General features: G+C 36.5%; 2 protein-coding genes across 3 annotated transcripts; both read right to left on the bottom strand.

The window, feature by feature from the left end:
- Positions 1-1184: 1184 nt before the first annotated feature.
- Positions 1185-7708, bottom strand: LOC112162678 (zinc finger protein 391). 2 transcript variants are annotated; one of them, XM_024298545.2, is made up of 3 exons: positions 7216-7708; positions 4909-5115; positions 1185-4137 (listed from the first exon to the last, which is right to left on the bottom strand). In XM_024298545.2, the coding sequence occupies exons 1-3, from the start codon at positions 7457-7459 to the stop codon at positions 3230-3232; spliced, it is 1359 nt and encodes a 452-aa protein (XP_024154313.1). In that variant the 5' UTR covers positions 7460-7708; the 3' UTR covers positions 1185-3229. The 2 variants fall into 2 exon arrangements, with proteins under 2 accessions (XP_024154313.1, XP_024154314.1); XM_024298546.2 differs by having other exon boundaries at positions 4909-5112.
- Positions 7709-11556: 3848 nt separating this feature from the next.
- Positions 11557-15512, bottom strand: LOC112162391 (gastrula zinc finger protein XlCGF57.1). Its single transcript, XM_024298206.2, has 2 exons — positions 14988-15512; positions 11557-13139 (listed from the first exon to the last, which is right to left on the bottom strand). The coding sequence occupies exons 1-2, from the start codon at positions 15403-15405 to the stop codon at positions 11674-11676; spliced, it is 1884 nt and encodes a 627-aa protein (XP_024153974.1). The 5' UTR covers positions 15406-15512; the 3' UTR covers positions 11557-11673.
- Positions 15513-16878: the final 1366 nt, after the last annotated feature.

Below are 16878 nucleotides of genomic sequence, written 5' to 3'. Positions count from 1 at the left end.
AAAGTAGGAATATTTACATTCATTTGTGTATTTTTCCTACCAAAAATATCCTATTTTATGCACTACAACAGTACAACTATTCGTATTTCTTAACCAATTAAAAAAAACACAAGAACTACAGATTTTAAGATAAAAATGTTAAAATTATATGAAAATTAGAAGTAAAAACAGCCTGTTTAATTAATTAATTTTTTTTAATGTTTTTAAAAATCTAAATGATTTAACCATACATTTACTGTTTATTCTCTTAAAACAAATGATTACATCTTACTTATCATTTGTTTTTCAGTTAGTTCTCCATGTTTCTGTTTGGTGCAGTGTGATTCACGTGTTGTTCTCCTTTCCCACTCCCCTCTGGGGGAGATTGCAGATACCAGGTGGCTTGTCTGCGCTCCTGTCCTTGGTAGTGGACCTCGTCTCGGGCTCGTCTTGCGTCCCCAGTTCCAACCAGTCTACTATGTAGTTGTAGAGTTAAATAAGCTTATTATTCTTTAACAGTCCAAGTACACCGCCTGAGAGAGGATCCCTCCTTCATGTGGACTTTCCTGAGGTTTTATTTTTTTTTTTAGTTTTTCCTAACCTAAACGCATGGATGCCCAGTTTAGTTTAATTTAACAATCAGCTATTATCTTTATTTTATAAGTGATTATGTGTTTGGACAATTAACGCCGTGAAGCCCGTTAAGACAACTATATTGTTGAAACTCCTCCACTGTAAAAAAAAAAAAAAAAAAACAGTAGCGCAAATTATTAAAAGAACATTAATCTTAAGAAAGAAAAATCAATAAAACAAAGTAAAATTACCCATTCATGCAGGAAGTAATCTTATAATAATCTTAATAAGACCTCATTTTAAAATTAGAAGCAAAACTGCTTCTACTGCCCCTAGTGGAAGGATGATGAACTACAGGGAGGAAAAATTTTCACTGATGTCATTTTGTGAATTCACACAAAATAACCAAAAGCTGAAAAAAAGATAAAAAAAATATTTGATTTCCATATTTGCTCGACAGCTTTATTTAAAAATCTTTTATAAAGTTCGACTGAATAAACATTTTTCATACTTCATGTTTTGTGTCAGCCAAAAGTCCATTATAACACACCTTAAATTAAAAGATAAACATCCTTCTTCTCCAAATATGTGAAGATTTAAGCATCAATCTGAAGTGTTTTTTTAAACTAATAACAAATTCAGACATTTTTATTAAATATTATTAAATAATTTACATTAGTTGGTTCCTACAAACATTTTTACTCATGAAAGTCAGAGAAAAAGACAATTTTAAGGTTTAATTTCTTACATGTGTTCATTCAAGGCGAAGATGCAAGTCCATCCAGCAAACAGTGCATTCAGGCACTTAAAATAATGAGTTTTACAAGCAAAGATTCTTAAGAAAAAGCAGAGTGACCTATGACCTGCAGAGATTACACACAGGGATTGTACTTTGGCAGATATCTAGGTTTTGATAAGAACAAGAATTTGAAGGTTTTTCTTAAAATGTACAACCAGAGGGAAGTTGGATCTGCGGGTTTCCATAAATACACGTATAATGATGGGTTGATAATTTAAACGTTTAAAATGCATCAAACTGTCAATTTTAACACTTCTTTCTAGATTACAATCAAATAATCTTAAATTTAGTAGAGCTATAATGAGAATTTGATGTCTATTATTGTTGTTTTGAGAAGCTTCGGACACACCGGTCATGTGACACGCGTTCAAGAACCCGTATTTGGTGATTGGTGTTCACACTGGACTGTCGCTACATGCTACTAGCGCATGTTCTACAGCTGAGGGAAATGTCGAAACAGTGTAAAAATTTGCTTCAAACTTTTTTTTTTTTTTTACAGCTCTATTCCGATTTAAGATGATAGAATTCCGGTCAGAAACGAACTATAAATTGTTAATTTCTCCTCAATTATCCACTTTCAAACTTTTGCCACTTCCATCCACGTTAACGTGAACAGGAAGACTGTTCAGGCTTTCATGGCGTGCATTAATTTCTGATAATGTGCACCTTGTCGGGCATTATCCTACTTATAACATGGTCACTTCAGTAATTTTTGGTACTTTACTCGTTATTTTTTGGGATTTTTTAGATTCGAGATTTCATACGTGGTGCGGCCCGTTGTCACGGCAACATGATAATGCATCACTGAGCCGGAAGCGGCATAAACAAAGAAAAACGATATAAATGCTGACCAGTTCAGAGAGAAAGTTCACCTCTTATTGCTTGTTTTTGTATGAAGCAAAAGTTTGTTTAAAAGAAGCTAGCGCTGGGCTATGTGACCGGGACTTCCTCTTTTTTTTAGGCACACCCTGCAGCCAATCAGAACCGAGTATTCACCCAGACCATTCAAAGTGCAGAAACTATGTTTGTTTCTTATGGCCGTTTGTCACCATCTTTCTTTCGTTCTTTTAGTGCCGTCAATCAATTAAAAAAAAAAAAATAATCAGATTAATTATAATTTTGTATTGTGATTAATCTCAATCATGTTTTGCTAGGTACATTCTATATGATAATATATTATTTTTTTTCTGATTTGTGACGATTCAGTTACTTAAAAAAAATTAAGTCAGAGAAATGTAAATTTTTGTCAATTTTTTTTCAGAGAATAACTGAGAATATACTTTATTGTGATATATATCGTTATTGTGATATAAAAGAACTTATATCGTGATATACGATATATTTCAACATCACCCGACACTACAGCAGACATAAGAGTCTGTTTATCATACTGTTAATGTGTTTTGTGCTCACATGTTACACTTCTGAGTTAACACTTTAGAATTTAAACATTTTAGTCGATAAAAATGAAGAAAACATTTTCTCTCCGACTTGTTTTTGTTCAAAATCTGAATATTGTCAAAAAAATTACCTAGGATATTGATATCAATAACAATTAATTTATTATTATTATTTTTTTAATGGATTTGATTCAGCAAGCAGCCCCGCCCCCTGCTCCTCTCACCGTTTGACTCTTATTTAATCGATTTTTTAAATCAATTTGATAGAAAAATTAATTTTTTAATCGAAAATAATTCTTTTTTTTTACTCGCTCGACAGCACCGGTCAATAGCAAATCCAAGTTTCCGAATGTTAAAAGTTTGACCCGGTTAAACTTGCAATAGCGGGCGCCTGAACACGTGTCGCCGGTCGGTGTGAACGCAGCTTCACAAAAACAGCTTTTATTAAAGAGCCGAGCTCCAAATTCCTCCTTCAGATCTACTTGACCATTTTGTGAATGAGGTCCAGGTGCTGGATCAGGTACTCCCGGCGGGTGAAGCTCTTCCGGCAGAGCCCACAGCGGTGCGGTTGCTCCCCGCTGTGCAGCTTCAAGTGTCTGACCAGACTCTCCCTGCGGCTGAAGTCCAGGCTGCAGAAGCCGCAGCGGTACGGCTTCTCCCCGGTGTGGATGCGCTTGTGGATCTCCATCCTCTTCATGGAGCTCCATTTCTTCCCGCAGACGTCGCAGGTGATGCCCAGTTCTTTGTGGGACTGCAGGTGCTCGGTGAGCGTCTGCGCAGACTGCAGGTGCTCCCCGCAGACCCCGCAGAGGCTGTCGGGCTCCTTGCAGTGGCTTTCGGCGTGCCGCAGCAGGATGCCCTGCGTGTAGAAGGAGCTGCCGCACACTTTGCAGCTGAAGCGCGTGGAGGACCTCTGGTAAGGCGCCTTCTGCCTCTGGAGGCTGCACGGCAGCTGGTCCTGGTCCTTCCCGTTGTACCTCCTGACGTGTTTCCTCAGACTCGTCTTGGAGCTGAACTCCCGGCCGCAGCTGCTGCAGGTGAACGGGATCTTTCGGACCACGGGTCGGGTCTGGGACGCCAGGGCGGAGGGGTCACAATCCAGCACATCGCCGTCACTGGATAAATCTAGCTCGCCGTTAGAGTTCAGTCTGTGGTCGGGAGGCCTGGACAAAGTCTCTGAAGAATCCAAAAGAGAGTCGTCGTGTCCGTAGGAGTGGTTCCGGTTGAAGGCGGGGCTTCCGTCCTCATCTATTCTCTTAATATGCCAGTCGGGATTCAGCGAGAGCTCGGCGTCCTCAGAGCCCAGAGCTCTGTCCTCCTCCGGGAGCACGTGAAGGCTGAAGTTTGGCCTCACCTGGTCGTCGTCTTCTGCTAAGAAAGAATCGCCTGCAGGAGCGAGACAGAAATTTAAATAGTTTATTTTAACTTCCTTAATGCTTGTTAACTACGTGGACAATTTTCAGTGACGTATAACGCTGCAAAATTCCTTAAATCTCCATTTAATCAACCGTCATGTTGAAATTCAGTAATGCAGGAACAGTAGATACAGTAGATTTGAGAATAAAGCTAAATAGTGGCACATCTGTCTGTGTAAAAGCTCCTGTAGTGAATACAGAAGTGCATGAAGTGACATTTTTTGATTCATTAGGGGATATTTACATTTTAATTGTATCTATGTATTTTTAATATTTGCTATAAAATCTAAAAACAATATTTTCTCAGTTGTTGCAAAAATAAATATCTAAATGTAATATTAGAATAGTGGGGTTTTTTGTATGTATTCAAGTTAATTGTGGTATTACTGTGTAAAAGCACAAAAAAGAACACAAAAACTGTTTTAGAGTTAAATTATAAGAGATGATTGCAAGAAAGTTACAAAAAAATACTCAAAAAAGACTTCTAAATGTTAAGTACTGAAGAGTTCAGGTTCTATTTTCAAGAGTAGAGCTGCTGCTATGGAAAATAAATCCTAAATCTGCACTCATATAAGTTGGTTTTGGTACAAAATTAAAAAATATAGAAGGAGAAAATCTCAAACACTACAGTTTCTTTTGCTTAACTTCTAACAGAAGTCCCCTCTGCTGAAAATCGTACGAACTCAATAGGAGATATTTGAACTAATTTCACATTAACGAGCTCTTTGACTCGTTTACTGACCTTCCAGGTTGGGGTTCATCTCCATCAACATGTCGTCGTCGTCGACTTCTTGCTTGATGGCAGAAACTTGACCGACAGCCGACTGGAAGTCGATTTCCGCATCCTCTCGTCCTGGAGACGCTCCTTCTTCCAGCTTAAGCTGCGGCGAGAAGCTCCAGGCCTTCACCTGGGGTTTTTCTTCTGTGGGGAAATCGTCCACAACACCTGTTGGACACAGAAATCAAAGGTATTTGAGACCTTTGTGAGGACTAAATGAAAAATAAATGTGAAATGAATCTGTTGAAAACCTTAAATAGCATCAAAAGTTAGTTTTATGAAGTAAAACAGTCTAAAAGTTTAAAGGTTTTTAAGGTAAAGTTCTTTTTAAAGTGGCTTTTGAGAACAATTTGAGCAACAAAAACAGGAAAATTGACATTTAAACAAACCTTATTCAATCTGATGTCGCCCCCTGCTGGTTAAAATTCGGAACAACACTTTAAACACTGATTTTTTTTTTTATTTAGTCACATAAAAATGTAAAATCAAGACATTTCTGCAGATGCAATAGCTTGAATATTATTTTAAAAATGTAGGCCATTTTGAAAGAATACTTTAGACTGATCACTGACATTTACTCACCCAAACACTACAAAAAATGTACTCAAAAGTTTAAAAAAATGATTAAATTAGATTTTTTTTTCCTGCCACACTGTCTTGATCTCCTCAGGAGTTTTGCAGCTTAAATAAATAGAGATGCACCAACAATCCTAAAGCATGACGACATGTGATTGTGACAAAATTTCAATTTGTTCCTTTAATTATGTTTGTTGTGCCTTTTTTATTCATTATTTTTTCAAAAATTCTAGCTACATGTGCTAAAACAATAATAATATGCACATGTCTCATAATTAATTATTAAACATTGCCAAGTAAAACCTTGAGTGTTTAATTAAAGCTCACAAACATCACATATACAGAATCAAAGAGCTCTAGAACATGGTTTGAAGGCACTTAAAAATCCTTCACATTTTTTCAAACCTGAGCAGAAAAACATTTGGAAATGTTTTTTTCTTCTTTTTTGTTGTTGTTATCTATGGTTGACATAGCTGTGGTCAGCAGAGTCTCGGTTTAAGGGAACTGATAGAGGTTAAATGTATGCGCCCAAACTAAATCCAGATGTTTTTTGCTCAGCGAGACTTAAGAGAGCACTAAATAAAGACTCATTCAGATGAAAATTGGGTTTTTAACATGTTTTTGTGAGATTTTCCTGATGATGGAGGACAAATATTAAGAAAATGAAGCTTAAATTTGCATTTCTGAGTATTTCTTTAATCAAATTATTCAGTCTCCATTTAGAAGATCCAGGAGAATGATGTCATCACAATGTGGAAAAAAAGGAACATTGATTCTAGTTTATGTGGTAAAAAAGTATTGCTTTTGGAAGAAAGAATGTATGTTTTCCCCAATGCATAATCTTTAAAAACATTTTTGAAATCCATGAACAAAATTCAATGTAAAAATGGTTTGAAAAAACATTTTGGAAGTCAGTTAGGGAGGAAGTTAACTCACTTCCTGTGTCGGCAAATTAAATTGAATTAAACTTTATTTATAAAGCACTTTTCACACAACAAAGTACATTAATTACGGGCCTAAAACATAAAAAGTAGGAGAACAAGCAGCTGGATAGAGTCTCATCTGTTGACCTATCAGGTATCAGTCACAATCCAGGTGTGACCATCCACTCCTTTGATGTTTACAGGTACATTGAAGTGACAAAAACATGTGACCATGAAAGAGAATGACCTCAATGACCTGCAGGAAGGATGGGGAACGCATTGGACATTTGAAGTGTAAAACTTTATTTAAAAAAACAAAACAGTTTTTATGATTACTTTTTAAATCCTGGAAATGTTATAAATTCTTCAAATTAATTTAAAAAATAAAATAATAAATATTTAAGTATCAACAAACTACAATGTGTGTTTTTTTCTGCTACAGTATAAAATAAAACCAATTTTCTTTTTTGTGCTTTTATGTAATAAGTTTGTGCAAACTGTGTTTTTAAATACAGCATTAGTATTGTGTGGGGTCTTTCTAAAAAACAGAATAACTTGTGATCATTTCGTATATTTTTATTGTCCAAATTAAAAAAATAAATCACTTAAAAATCCCATAAAAAATGTGTTTTTTTATGAAAAGTAATGAATTAACCGGTTTTCTGTAGTACAATTACATCAAATGGCCGCAGCGACACCTAGCGGACAAACACCTCACCTGCTGAAAAACTTGAGTATTTTTTAAATTTATTTTTTAAATGAATTATCTCACCTGGCTGCTCGCCGTTTTGTTCCTCGAGCGGTTCCCGCCGCTCCTCCTGCGGTCGGTGGCCCGCCGCGTCCCCCGGCTGCCCGCGCGCCTTCGGCTGCGACTGCTGTTTGCTAAGCTCCAGCTTCAGCCGCAGAACTTCGCGCTCGTATTCGGTGATGACGGCCGCAAAGCGGCGGAAAATGTCGTCGGTGACGGCAGAGAGCCGCTGTTCCACGAACAGCCGTAGCATGTGAAGCTGTAACATGGCGGCTGCGAGGAGGGAACCAAAACATCAACATAAGCTGCGGCCAGAGGAGAACACAGGAATGAATGTCGGCCCGACCGGAAGTAGACAGCTGAGGCTGCCAGGGACTGCGACTTCACAATAAAAGCACCCACCAAGACTTCCCACAAATACTTAAAATATTATGAGAAAATGGTCAGGTAAAGTCTCCTAACTACATTTTTTTTAAAGAATCATATTCAAAATACGTCTGTACGGAAGAGGATTAGGGCCACTGAAAAAAAGAAAAAAGCCCATGAAAAATTCTGACTTTAATCTCAGAATTCTGACTTTTTTCTCAGACTTTTTTCTTGACTTTAAAGTCAGAATTATGAGAAAAAAAGTCAGAATTCTGAGATTAAAGTCAGAATTTTTCATGGGCTTTTTTTTTTTAGTGGCTCTAATCCTCTTCCGTACGTCTGGCCTTTATAGAACTATTTAGAAATATATAAACGGAAGTAATCAAAAACGTTTATTTCTAATTAGCAGACCCTTATTTTAATTTCCTTTTCTATTTCACTGCATTGTTTATGTTACGTTTATTATTTTGTCATAAGATATTGTTAAACTGTTTATTCTTTGATTTGCTTAAAGAAAATGCTTGGATTTTTACACTTGGTTTACTGTTTTGCATTTTTGAAAAAATTCACAATAAAAATAAGAGGAATGGTACAAAAAAATCTGTATTTTCTTAACTGTTCTATTTATTTATTTGTTTTTTTTAGCGGTTACCTCCTATAAAATGTTATTTTTAGTCATTTACAGGCAAACTGGTGCTTATAAAACACCTTTTATACACAATTCAAATACTTCATATAAGACAAGAATCTTGTGAAGCTATAAAAAGTAAACCACTTTTTATTTTTTAATCAAAGAAATAGTCACACTTCTCGATTATTTCTGAAATTCCTAACCCCAAAGCTGAATGTTATATGTTATATTTTGGTAAAATGTGTTAATTTTTGTAGCTGTAATCCCCCCTTTGCCTCGTTTTCTTTGCATTCTGTATTTGTTTTTATTTTCCTCATAATATTATATTTTATTTTTCTATTATTTTTACAAATTAAAATAAAATGACCCCATAATACAAAGATTAGAACAATAGTGTTAAAATAAATAATTGTTAAAAGATTTTGAACAATTGAAACAATTACACGAGGAAATAAGAAATAAAAAAACATAAACAATATATTTTGGAAGAAAATAATTTTTTTATTTATTTCCCATTTTAAGCTTTGTAAAATATCTAATATGTAAAGGAATTATATATGTGAATCTTTTTTTAAATAAATTGAAAAAATGTGTTAAAGCATTTTAAAAGGAGTTGTGGATTTTATTGTGAAAAGACACTACAAAGAAACACAAATTTTTAAATAAAACATTTTGTTTTTATTGAAGTTATCGAAAATATCTAAAAGAAATCTAAAATACCACCAAGAATACACATTCTATCTAAAATTTACTTTTAATTTAAAAAAGTATAATAATTTTTATTGATAAAAATGGTCCTTGAAAAAGGAAAATTACCTCAAATCCCCAAATAAATAACATTCTAGGTCTATGAAACAAAAACAGATCTATTTTAGGTCAGTCACTGATGCAAAACTAAATTTAGATTCATTAACTCTTCAGTAAATGTGTTTTTCTAGCAGAAACAATAGTTTTTCTAACATCAAAAACGACTGACATAAAGTAATCCTGTTGGATATAACTGAACCTCATTCGTTTTGTGTGAATTTTTAAAAGGGTGTTATCTTCTTGTTAAAAAACTGCTTTAATATAAATTTAAAAAAAGTGTTTGGATGGAAATCTGCTCTGAAACTGAAGCTAAACGTGTGAACGACGTGAAGCTGAGACAACAGGATTAAAAGGGAAACAAAAGTGCTGTTGTTTTAGAATGCCAGTTTTGTACCATATTTTGTGAAATATCCAAAATAAATGGAAGCAAAATTGTAATTTTCATCAAAATTTTAATTAAAAAAAAAACATCAGAGGAGCAGTTTTTGCTTAAAAGAACGACAGTACATTATAGAACTGCTTTACTGAGTTCACATTAACAACAAGCAGATAAATCTGCCTTTTAGTCAAGAAACATGAAGATGTTGACATTCAGTGTGATATGAATAAAGTCATTCGTAACAGGTTTTTTCACTGTAACAAAGTAGTGTAAGTAACAACTGATGAATTATGGGTAATTTATCACCCATTACATGTCCAGTAACTTTGCTTTTGTCGTAATTTCCTCACTACTTATATCAGATATTGATAATAGAGAGGGAATTCTGACACAATAATTTAGTTTTACATCATCAGTCCAACATTTTACTGTTAAAGTACAATTAGATAACAAAAAGTCATGATTTTTTATTGTAATTTGTCACTTTAAGCTATATATTTTACTCATCTGGACTAACGTTCCTGTGGAAACTAAACTATAATAGTTTGAACTCATTTTGTTTCAATTTGTATTGTTTCATTTTTCCTTTTAGGCAGCCCTAACTTTAGGAAAAACTGACTAATGCTGACAGATGCTGCTAAAATTGGGCTTTCACTTTAATGAAAGTAAACAATATTATTAAGTTCTATGGGTTACACCGGGGATCTGCAACCTTCAACTCTTACAGCTCCACTCAGGTCAATTTTAGATGGACCAAAACCCAGCAGAAGCAACAAAGGCTCCCTTAATCCTTTAAAAAAATTAAACAAATTTGTATTTATGTCAATGCTCCCATAATAAAATCCATAAAAAAATCACTTCTTTTGTATGAATAAAGCATAAATCTAAAAAGAAAATACTTTTTTTTTTTCAAAATATGAAACAGTTTATACATTTTGGCAGATGTTCACATTATTTCCTTTCAAAATAAAAGACACCTGAGCCAATTGTGACTTTCACTGTATTTCTCAACCCATAAAGCGCACTTAAATATTGTTAAAAAATAGTCAATCCATCTAATTATCCAGTTCGCCTTAATTCTGGTTGTACTTTCTGACTTCCAATTGATTTTCTGGGGCACACGGCGCACAAAAAAATCTGATGTCTAAATTTTTTTAGCTCAGTACCTTTAGTTTTTAAAAACTAAAATTGTTATTTTTCTTTAACCAGAGAGCCACACTAGAAGGGTAAAAGACCCACATGAGGCTCTGAAGCTGCAGGTTGCAGACCACTCCGTTAAACCGTATTTTAACTCATATTAAGGCTGCCACGATTAGTTGAATAATCGACTATTAAATAAATCGACAACTAATTTAATATTCGATTGGTTGTTACTTTATATAATATGGAGTCAGAGTGTAGTAAAGTTATAATGGCATCATGCTAGCTTTTTGGACTGTTTTGGCATTTATTAAGATTTTTTAGGCTATTTTGAGTTTAGCTAATATCTCAGCTACATGCTAGCTATTTTGGCTAATTTAGGCTTTTTTCCAGCTTTTTTTTAGGTTAATTTGGAATTTAGCTAATGTTTTAGTTTCATGCTAGCTATTTTGGTAAATTTTTAAGCGTTTTTGTTTGTTGGGCTATTTTGAAGCTTAGCTAATGTTTCATTTGTAAGCTAGCTGTTTTGGCTAACAGGCTTTTTTCAGTTTTTTAGGCTAATTTGGTATTTAGCTAATATTTTAGCTGGCTTTCAGCTTTAGTGTTTCTAGCCATCAATTTCAGCATCTTCAGCTATCACCACCTAGCATATTTAGTGGCTAAATTCAGCTTACAGCATTCAAACTATATCTAGTTTTTAGTTAGTTTAAGCTAATGATGGTTAAGACGTGTGCTTCACATCCAGTTTGTGCATGACCAGATTAGGCGACTAATCGGAAAAAAATAATCGCTGATTCATCGACTATTAAAAAAATCGTTTGTGGCAGCACTAACTCACATAAATGAGGAAAATTGCTTAATTTTATTATTTTTTAATGATAATTTTACTTAATTTTTAGCATGTTGAGAGTATAACCGGACTCATAATGCTTTACATTTTTGTAGGATTACTACAATAACACACCATCTGTAGTGTTACACTTTAGATGTAACGACATTGATGAAAACTAGTAATAAAATTGACGTTTTTTTACGTCAAAAATGCAGAAATATACGTTTTTATTATTAGCTATCAAATGATTTTTGCTCTGGGATTTGCACCTGGAGGATAATTCAGTTGAAAAAAAATGACTGAATGATGAACTGATGTAGAAAATAACTACAGCTGAAGATATCCTGGGTGTAAGTGGTCAAAACTCAGGGAATCGCTGCTGTTTTCTGCGTTCAGACCCTGAGCCGTGTGGCCTTTCAGGTGCCCGTTGAGCGACCGTCTGGCCTGGAAACTCTTGCCGCACACGCTGCAGACGTACGGCTTCTCCCCGGTGTGGATCAGGATGTGCCGCTTCAGGTCCACCTCCTGCATGAAGCCCTTGCCGCACACCTGGCACAGGAAGCGGCGCTCCTTGTTGTGGAAGCGGATGTGCGTGTCCAGCGTCTGCTTCTGGGTGAAGCCCTTGCCGCAGATGCTGCAGGAGAAGGCGCGCTCGCCCGTGTGGATCTTCAAGTGCGTCTTCAGGTTGCCGGTCTGGTTGAAGGACTTGCCGCAGAAGCTGCAGGTGAACGGCTTCTCCCCGGTGTGGACCCGGGAGTGCATCAGCAGGGCGGAGTAGCCGGGGAAGGACTTCCCGCAGGTGTCGCAGGTGCTGCGGGCGTCGCGGTGAGTCTGCACGTGAACGATGAGACTCTCGGTGGACTCGTACTGGTACCCACAGATGGCGCAGCAGCAGTCCGGATCCAGCAGGTGCGTCTCGGCGTGCTTCTCCAGGAGGATCTTCCGGTCGAAGGAATGGTTGCAGACTTTGCAGCAGTACGACGGCGCGGCGCTGCGACACCTCTTGGACTTTTGGGCCCCGTCTGTCTTGTGTCCCGCCATGTGCTTCCGCAGGGCGGACAGGTTACCGAACTCCTGGCTGCAGACGGTGCAGGCGTGCACCGCGTCCTGGCTGTGCTCCTTCACGTGGCGCTCCAGCGACGTCAGGTGACAGAAGGCGCGGGGACACTCCTTACACTTGAAGGGTTTCTCCGCGTTGTGCACGTGCAGGTGAGACGTCAGGTTGCCCTTCTGGGTGAACTTTTTGCCACACACAGGGCAGCTGTAGGGCTTTTCTCCAGTGTGCAGGCGAACGTGCAGCTCCTGCGCCAGGATGGAGTTGAAGGTCTTCCCGCAGAAGGAGCAGGTCTTGCTGCTTTTCCGATGAACCTCCAGGTGAGCCGCCAGGCTGTCGGACGAGTCTAAAAACTCGCCGCAGAAGCCGCAGCGGTTGTCTGGGGGGCCGGCGCAGACACTCAGGACGTGTTTTAGCAGGAAACCTTTGCCCTGCAGAGTTTGTCCACAAACAAAACAGTTGAACGTCTGAGATGGACCCGAGCGCTTGCGTTTGGTTTGGACCGCGGGTTTCGTAAGGCGAGGCCGGCCTCTTTTCCTTTTTGGATCAGGTGTAGATTTGTGACTTTGAGCTTCCTGGCGGCTGTCAAACTCTTCATCGCTGCATGAGGAGATGGGCGCGTGGTAAGACATGGAGGTAGAAAGAGGCGAGGACGGACAGGAAGTGTTGTTTTCGGAGTTGGACCGGCTCAGGACAGATTGGTGGTCTGTTTCCACCAGAATGATGGGGTAAGAGACATCTGAAATACAAATTAGACATTGAATTAATGTGGATCAGTTACATTACAGGTTTTTTTTTTATATTTTGTTCATTTGTGAGATCTAAAAATGATTAAAGCTTCAATCCTTCTTATTTTCTATCTATTGCTAAAGCGTTCTAGGTGGTCTTTTAATTATGATTGAGCCATTATAAGTAGGGCTGAGTATCAATAATCATTTTCAGAATCAATTCAATTTTTTCTATTCTTTTGATCCACTCAATTCAATTCAATTTTGAGTTTAGACATTTTTTTCTCATCTTCAAAAGCCACTCCCCCTCAGAGGAAATTTTGAAAACAAAGGACTTTTTAAGACATTTAGGTTATGGGATTTTAGTTAAAAACTTCATAATTATAATTAAAACACTACTGAGAACTTTTGTCTCTTTTTGCCACAGGGGGACTTTAAGAACAGCTGAAGATGCTGCTTTTTTTTTAGTTAATCAATATAGTTCTAGTTATTTTTTGTGTCCTTCACTGTTTTATTTTGTGAAGCCCTTTTGGCTGTCTCTATGCTCTACAAATAAAGTTTAATTACTTACTTAAGAACGTATTTATATACACAAACAAATAAAAGATTGAAGAGTATGTCTTTATTCAAATTACTTTATAAGTTACTTTATATTATATGGAGTCAGAGTGTAGTAAGGTGGAAATTTATAATGTAATTATGTTAGCTTTTTGGACTATTTTGGCATTTATTAAGGTTTTTAGGCTGTTTTGGAGTTTAGCTAATATTTCAGCTACATGCAAGCTATCTTGGCTAATTTAGACTTTGTTTTTGCTTGTTTTTTAGGCTATTTTGGCTAATTTTTTATTTTTTTTATTTCAGGATCATTTGGAGTTTAGCTAATATTTCAACAGCCTGCTTGCTATTCTAGCTAATTTTGTATTTTTCCAGTTGAATTTAGCTAATTTTTAAGCTACATGCTAGCTATTTTGGCTAATTTAGGCTTTTTTGTTTTTTAGGCTATTTTGAAGTTTAGCTAATGTTTCATTTGCAAGCTAGCTGTTTTGGCTAACTTGGGCTTTTTCAGTTTTTTAGGCTAATTTGGCATTTAGCTAATATTTTAGCTGGCTTTTAGCTTCAGCAATTTTAGCTATCAATTTCAGCATCTTCATCTATCAGCATTAGCATCTTCAGCGACCAAATTCAGCTTACAGCATTCACACTAGCATTATCACAGATAATGTTATATTTCTAATTTTTAGTTAGTTTTAAGCTAATGATAGTTAAGATATGTAGCTTACACCCAGTTTGCGCATGACCTGATTAGTCGACTAATCAGAAAAAATAATCTGTGATTAGTCGACTATTAAAATATTCATTTGTGGCAGCTCTAATTCAAATATTTTTTTTTTGTGAATCAGGAGCAGACGAAAAAATGTTTTGTCAAGAAGGTTGTATTCGAGACGTGGAAAATACGCCTCCTGCTCCACTCTAATGCATTCACTAGACGACTAGATCCACATGCATCTACGTTTTCCTTGTCTGAAATAACATCTGTCTCCAAACTGTACGGTTGGATAGCTGCAACACTGTTCGCCATTTTTGTGGCATTGATAATATTGGAGCTGTGAGGGGCTGTAAGCTAGATGGCGAAATGTAAACAAACAGATCCCAATTATGGGGACGGTAATAGGGGTTGGGTTGGCTCTGCATCATTATAATGAAATCCTGCTGCTTTGCAGAAACCATGTGGACACAAGTTTTTTTTATTTTTTTAACTTTGGCTCTAAACATCATGATCATAATTAAAAGAGCACATTTGAAAACAGATTTTTAAAAAATGATCGGAGTTGGGAACACGTTGAGGTAATTCTACCCACCACTGCTTGCAGCCTTTTGTTCATTTTTATTCTCCTCACTGTCGCTGGTCGTGCTTTTAATCTGAAGCTGAGCGGAAGTCTGAGACGCTCCATTGGCTGTCGGTCCTCCGTGTGAAAACAGCGGCTTTTGATCAAGTCTGTGCAATCTGACCTCGGGTTTTAAGACTGCATCTAAAATCTCCCTTTGGCGGGAGTTCTCCTCCTCCGACAGCTGAACTCTGTCTTCATAATCCGACACCGTTTTCTGCAACAGACCGACGATTTCCTCCGCGGCTGCCGTTAGCCGCTCATACAGCAGAGCTCTCAGCGGCCGCAGTTTGGCTGCTTTTTCGTCTTTCTGCAGTTGCTGTAAAATTGCTTCAGCGGCGGCGTTCATCCGCTCGTATATCGACACGCGCAAAAGCTGAATAGTGCGCATTTTTTGCTCTTATTTTAGTGCTCGGATAATTGCAAAGACGAAAACACAGCTCCCATCCTTTCTTCTTCTTCTTCTTGGTCTGCGCGTCACCTTCCAAAAGCTGAAATACTCCCTCTGGTGGATGTAAACGGCAGTGTCAGAGTTTCCTCAGTACAGTAATCCCAGCAAGAAAACAGGGAAAGATTATAATAATGTAATTATAAACTTTAATATTACATTTTAAATTTATATCGAACAAAATTCAAGAAAATTAAAATAAAAGGCATTTCTTTTTTAGCAGGTTCATTTTAGGTGCTTTTTTGGAAGCATTTCAGCCAATGATGCCCCCAGGTAATAAATTAGCAATTAAGTTAAGGAGCAACAGATGAAGTGTGTAGTTCAAACTATTTCAGCAGTGACATTTTCTGTTTGTTTTTTTCTTTTTTGAATCCTGTTAATTACTTAGCATCTTCCCACAATTGATATTTTTTTCTGCGTGTTCTTTATTTCCCCCTGTCTTGCAAAAATAAATAAACAAATAATAATACAATCAGGAATTTCTCCTCTTGAGCGTAAACCTTTTTTTTCTAGTTATACATTTTCAGTATTTGCATATTCTGAGTAGAAATAGAACTAACTGCTCTTTAAATCTCATTAGATGTGGTCATGCTTTCAGGTAATGTGGTTCTTTTAAAACTGATTATACATAATTCACCTGTCTTGTTTCTAATGCTTCTTTTTTTGAGTAACTGACCACTTGTAAGCTACTGAATTTCTTGTAAAAGTCTACCTCTGTCTTTTACATGTAAAAGCTCTTTGCTTTTTGAAATCTAATATCCATTTTTCATCCAAAATGATTAGTTTCCTTTCAGCAAAATTTGAAAACTTTAATAACGATTAAAAACGTCTCTTGATTTTAACCAGATTCTTCTCTGATACTTCAAATTTAAAATACATTTATGGAAAAACTATTTTCTGTAAGATTCCCACAAGCATGACCTTTTAACATTATCTGAAGAGCATAACCTTTAGTTATGGTGATACGATCTCTCTGGATGAACTCTGAAAGAAACACACTGTGATTCCGAAGTTTACAAGTTAAGAGTTTCAGTCAACTCCACAGTCCTCCTGATCAGCCTCTTCATTTCTTATGTCCACATTGACCTCTTTGGAACTGCAAATGGAAATTAGCCTGTGGCTAAAATCTGGTATTTTTACATCTGATTTTATTTTTTATTAATATGCAATGCCCCTTCCTTAAATAAATATTTATTTTATTCTGAGAAAGAAAACAAAAATGTATTTTGTTGCCACTGAACACAAAAATAAATAAAATAGACAAAATAAATAATAATAATAAAACTCACAAAAAGGTATATTTGACGTTTCAATTAGAGTCCCTTATTTTGAAGGACTCCGGAGGTCTCTTTGTTTACACCGGAAACGGAAATGAGGACTCGTTAGCAAACTAGCACACTTGCTTTCTAGCTTCCC

Source organism: Oryzias melastigma, linkage group LG11 (assembly GCF_002922805.2).
Source record: "Oryzias melastigma strain HK-1 linkage group LG11, ASM292280v2, whole genome shotgun sequence".
Taxonomy (NCBI): Eukaryota; Metazoa; Chordata; class Actinopteri; order Beloniformes; family Adrianichthyidae; genus Oryzias; species Oryzias melastigma.
The sequence above is the reverse complement of the archived record's forward strand: the minus strand, read 5'-3'. Positions and strand labels throughout refer to the sequence as shown.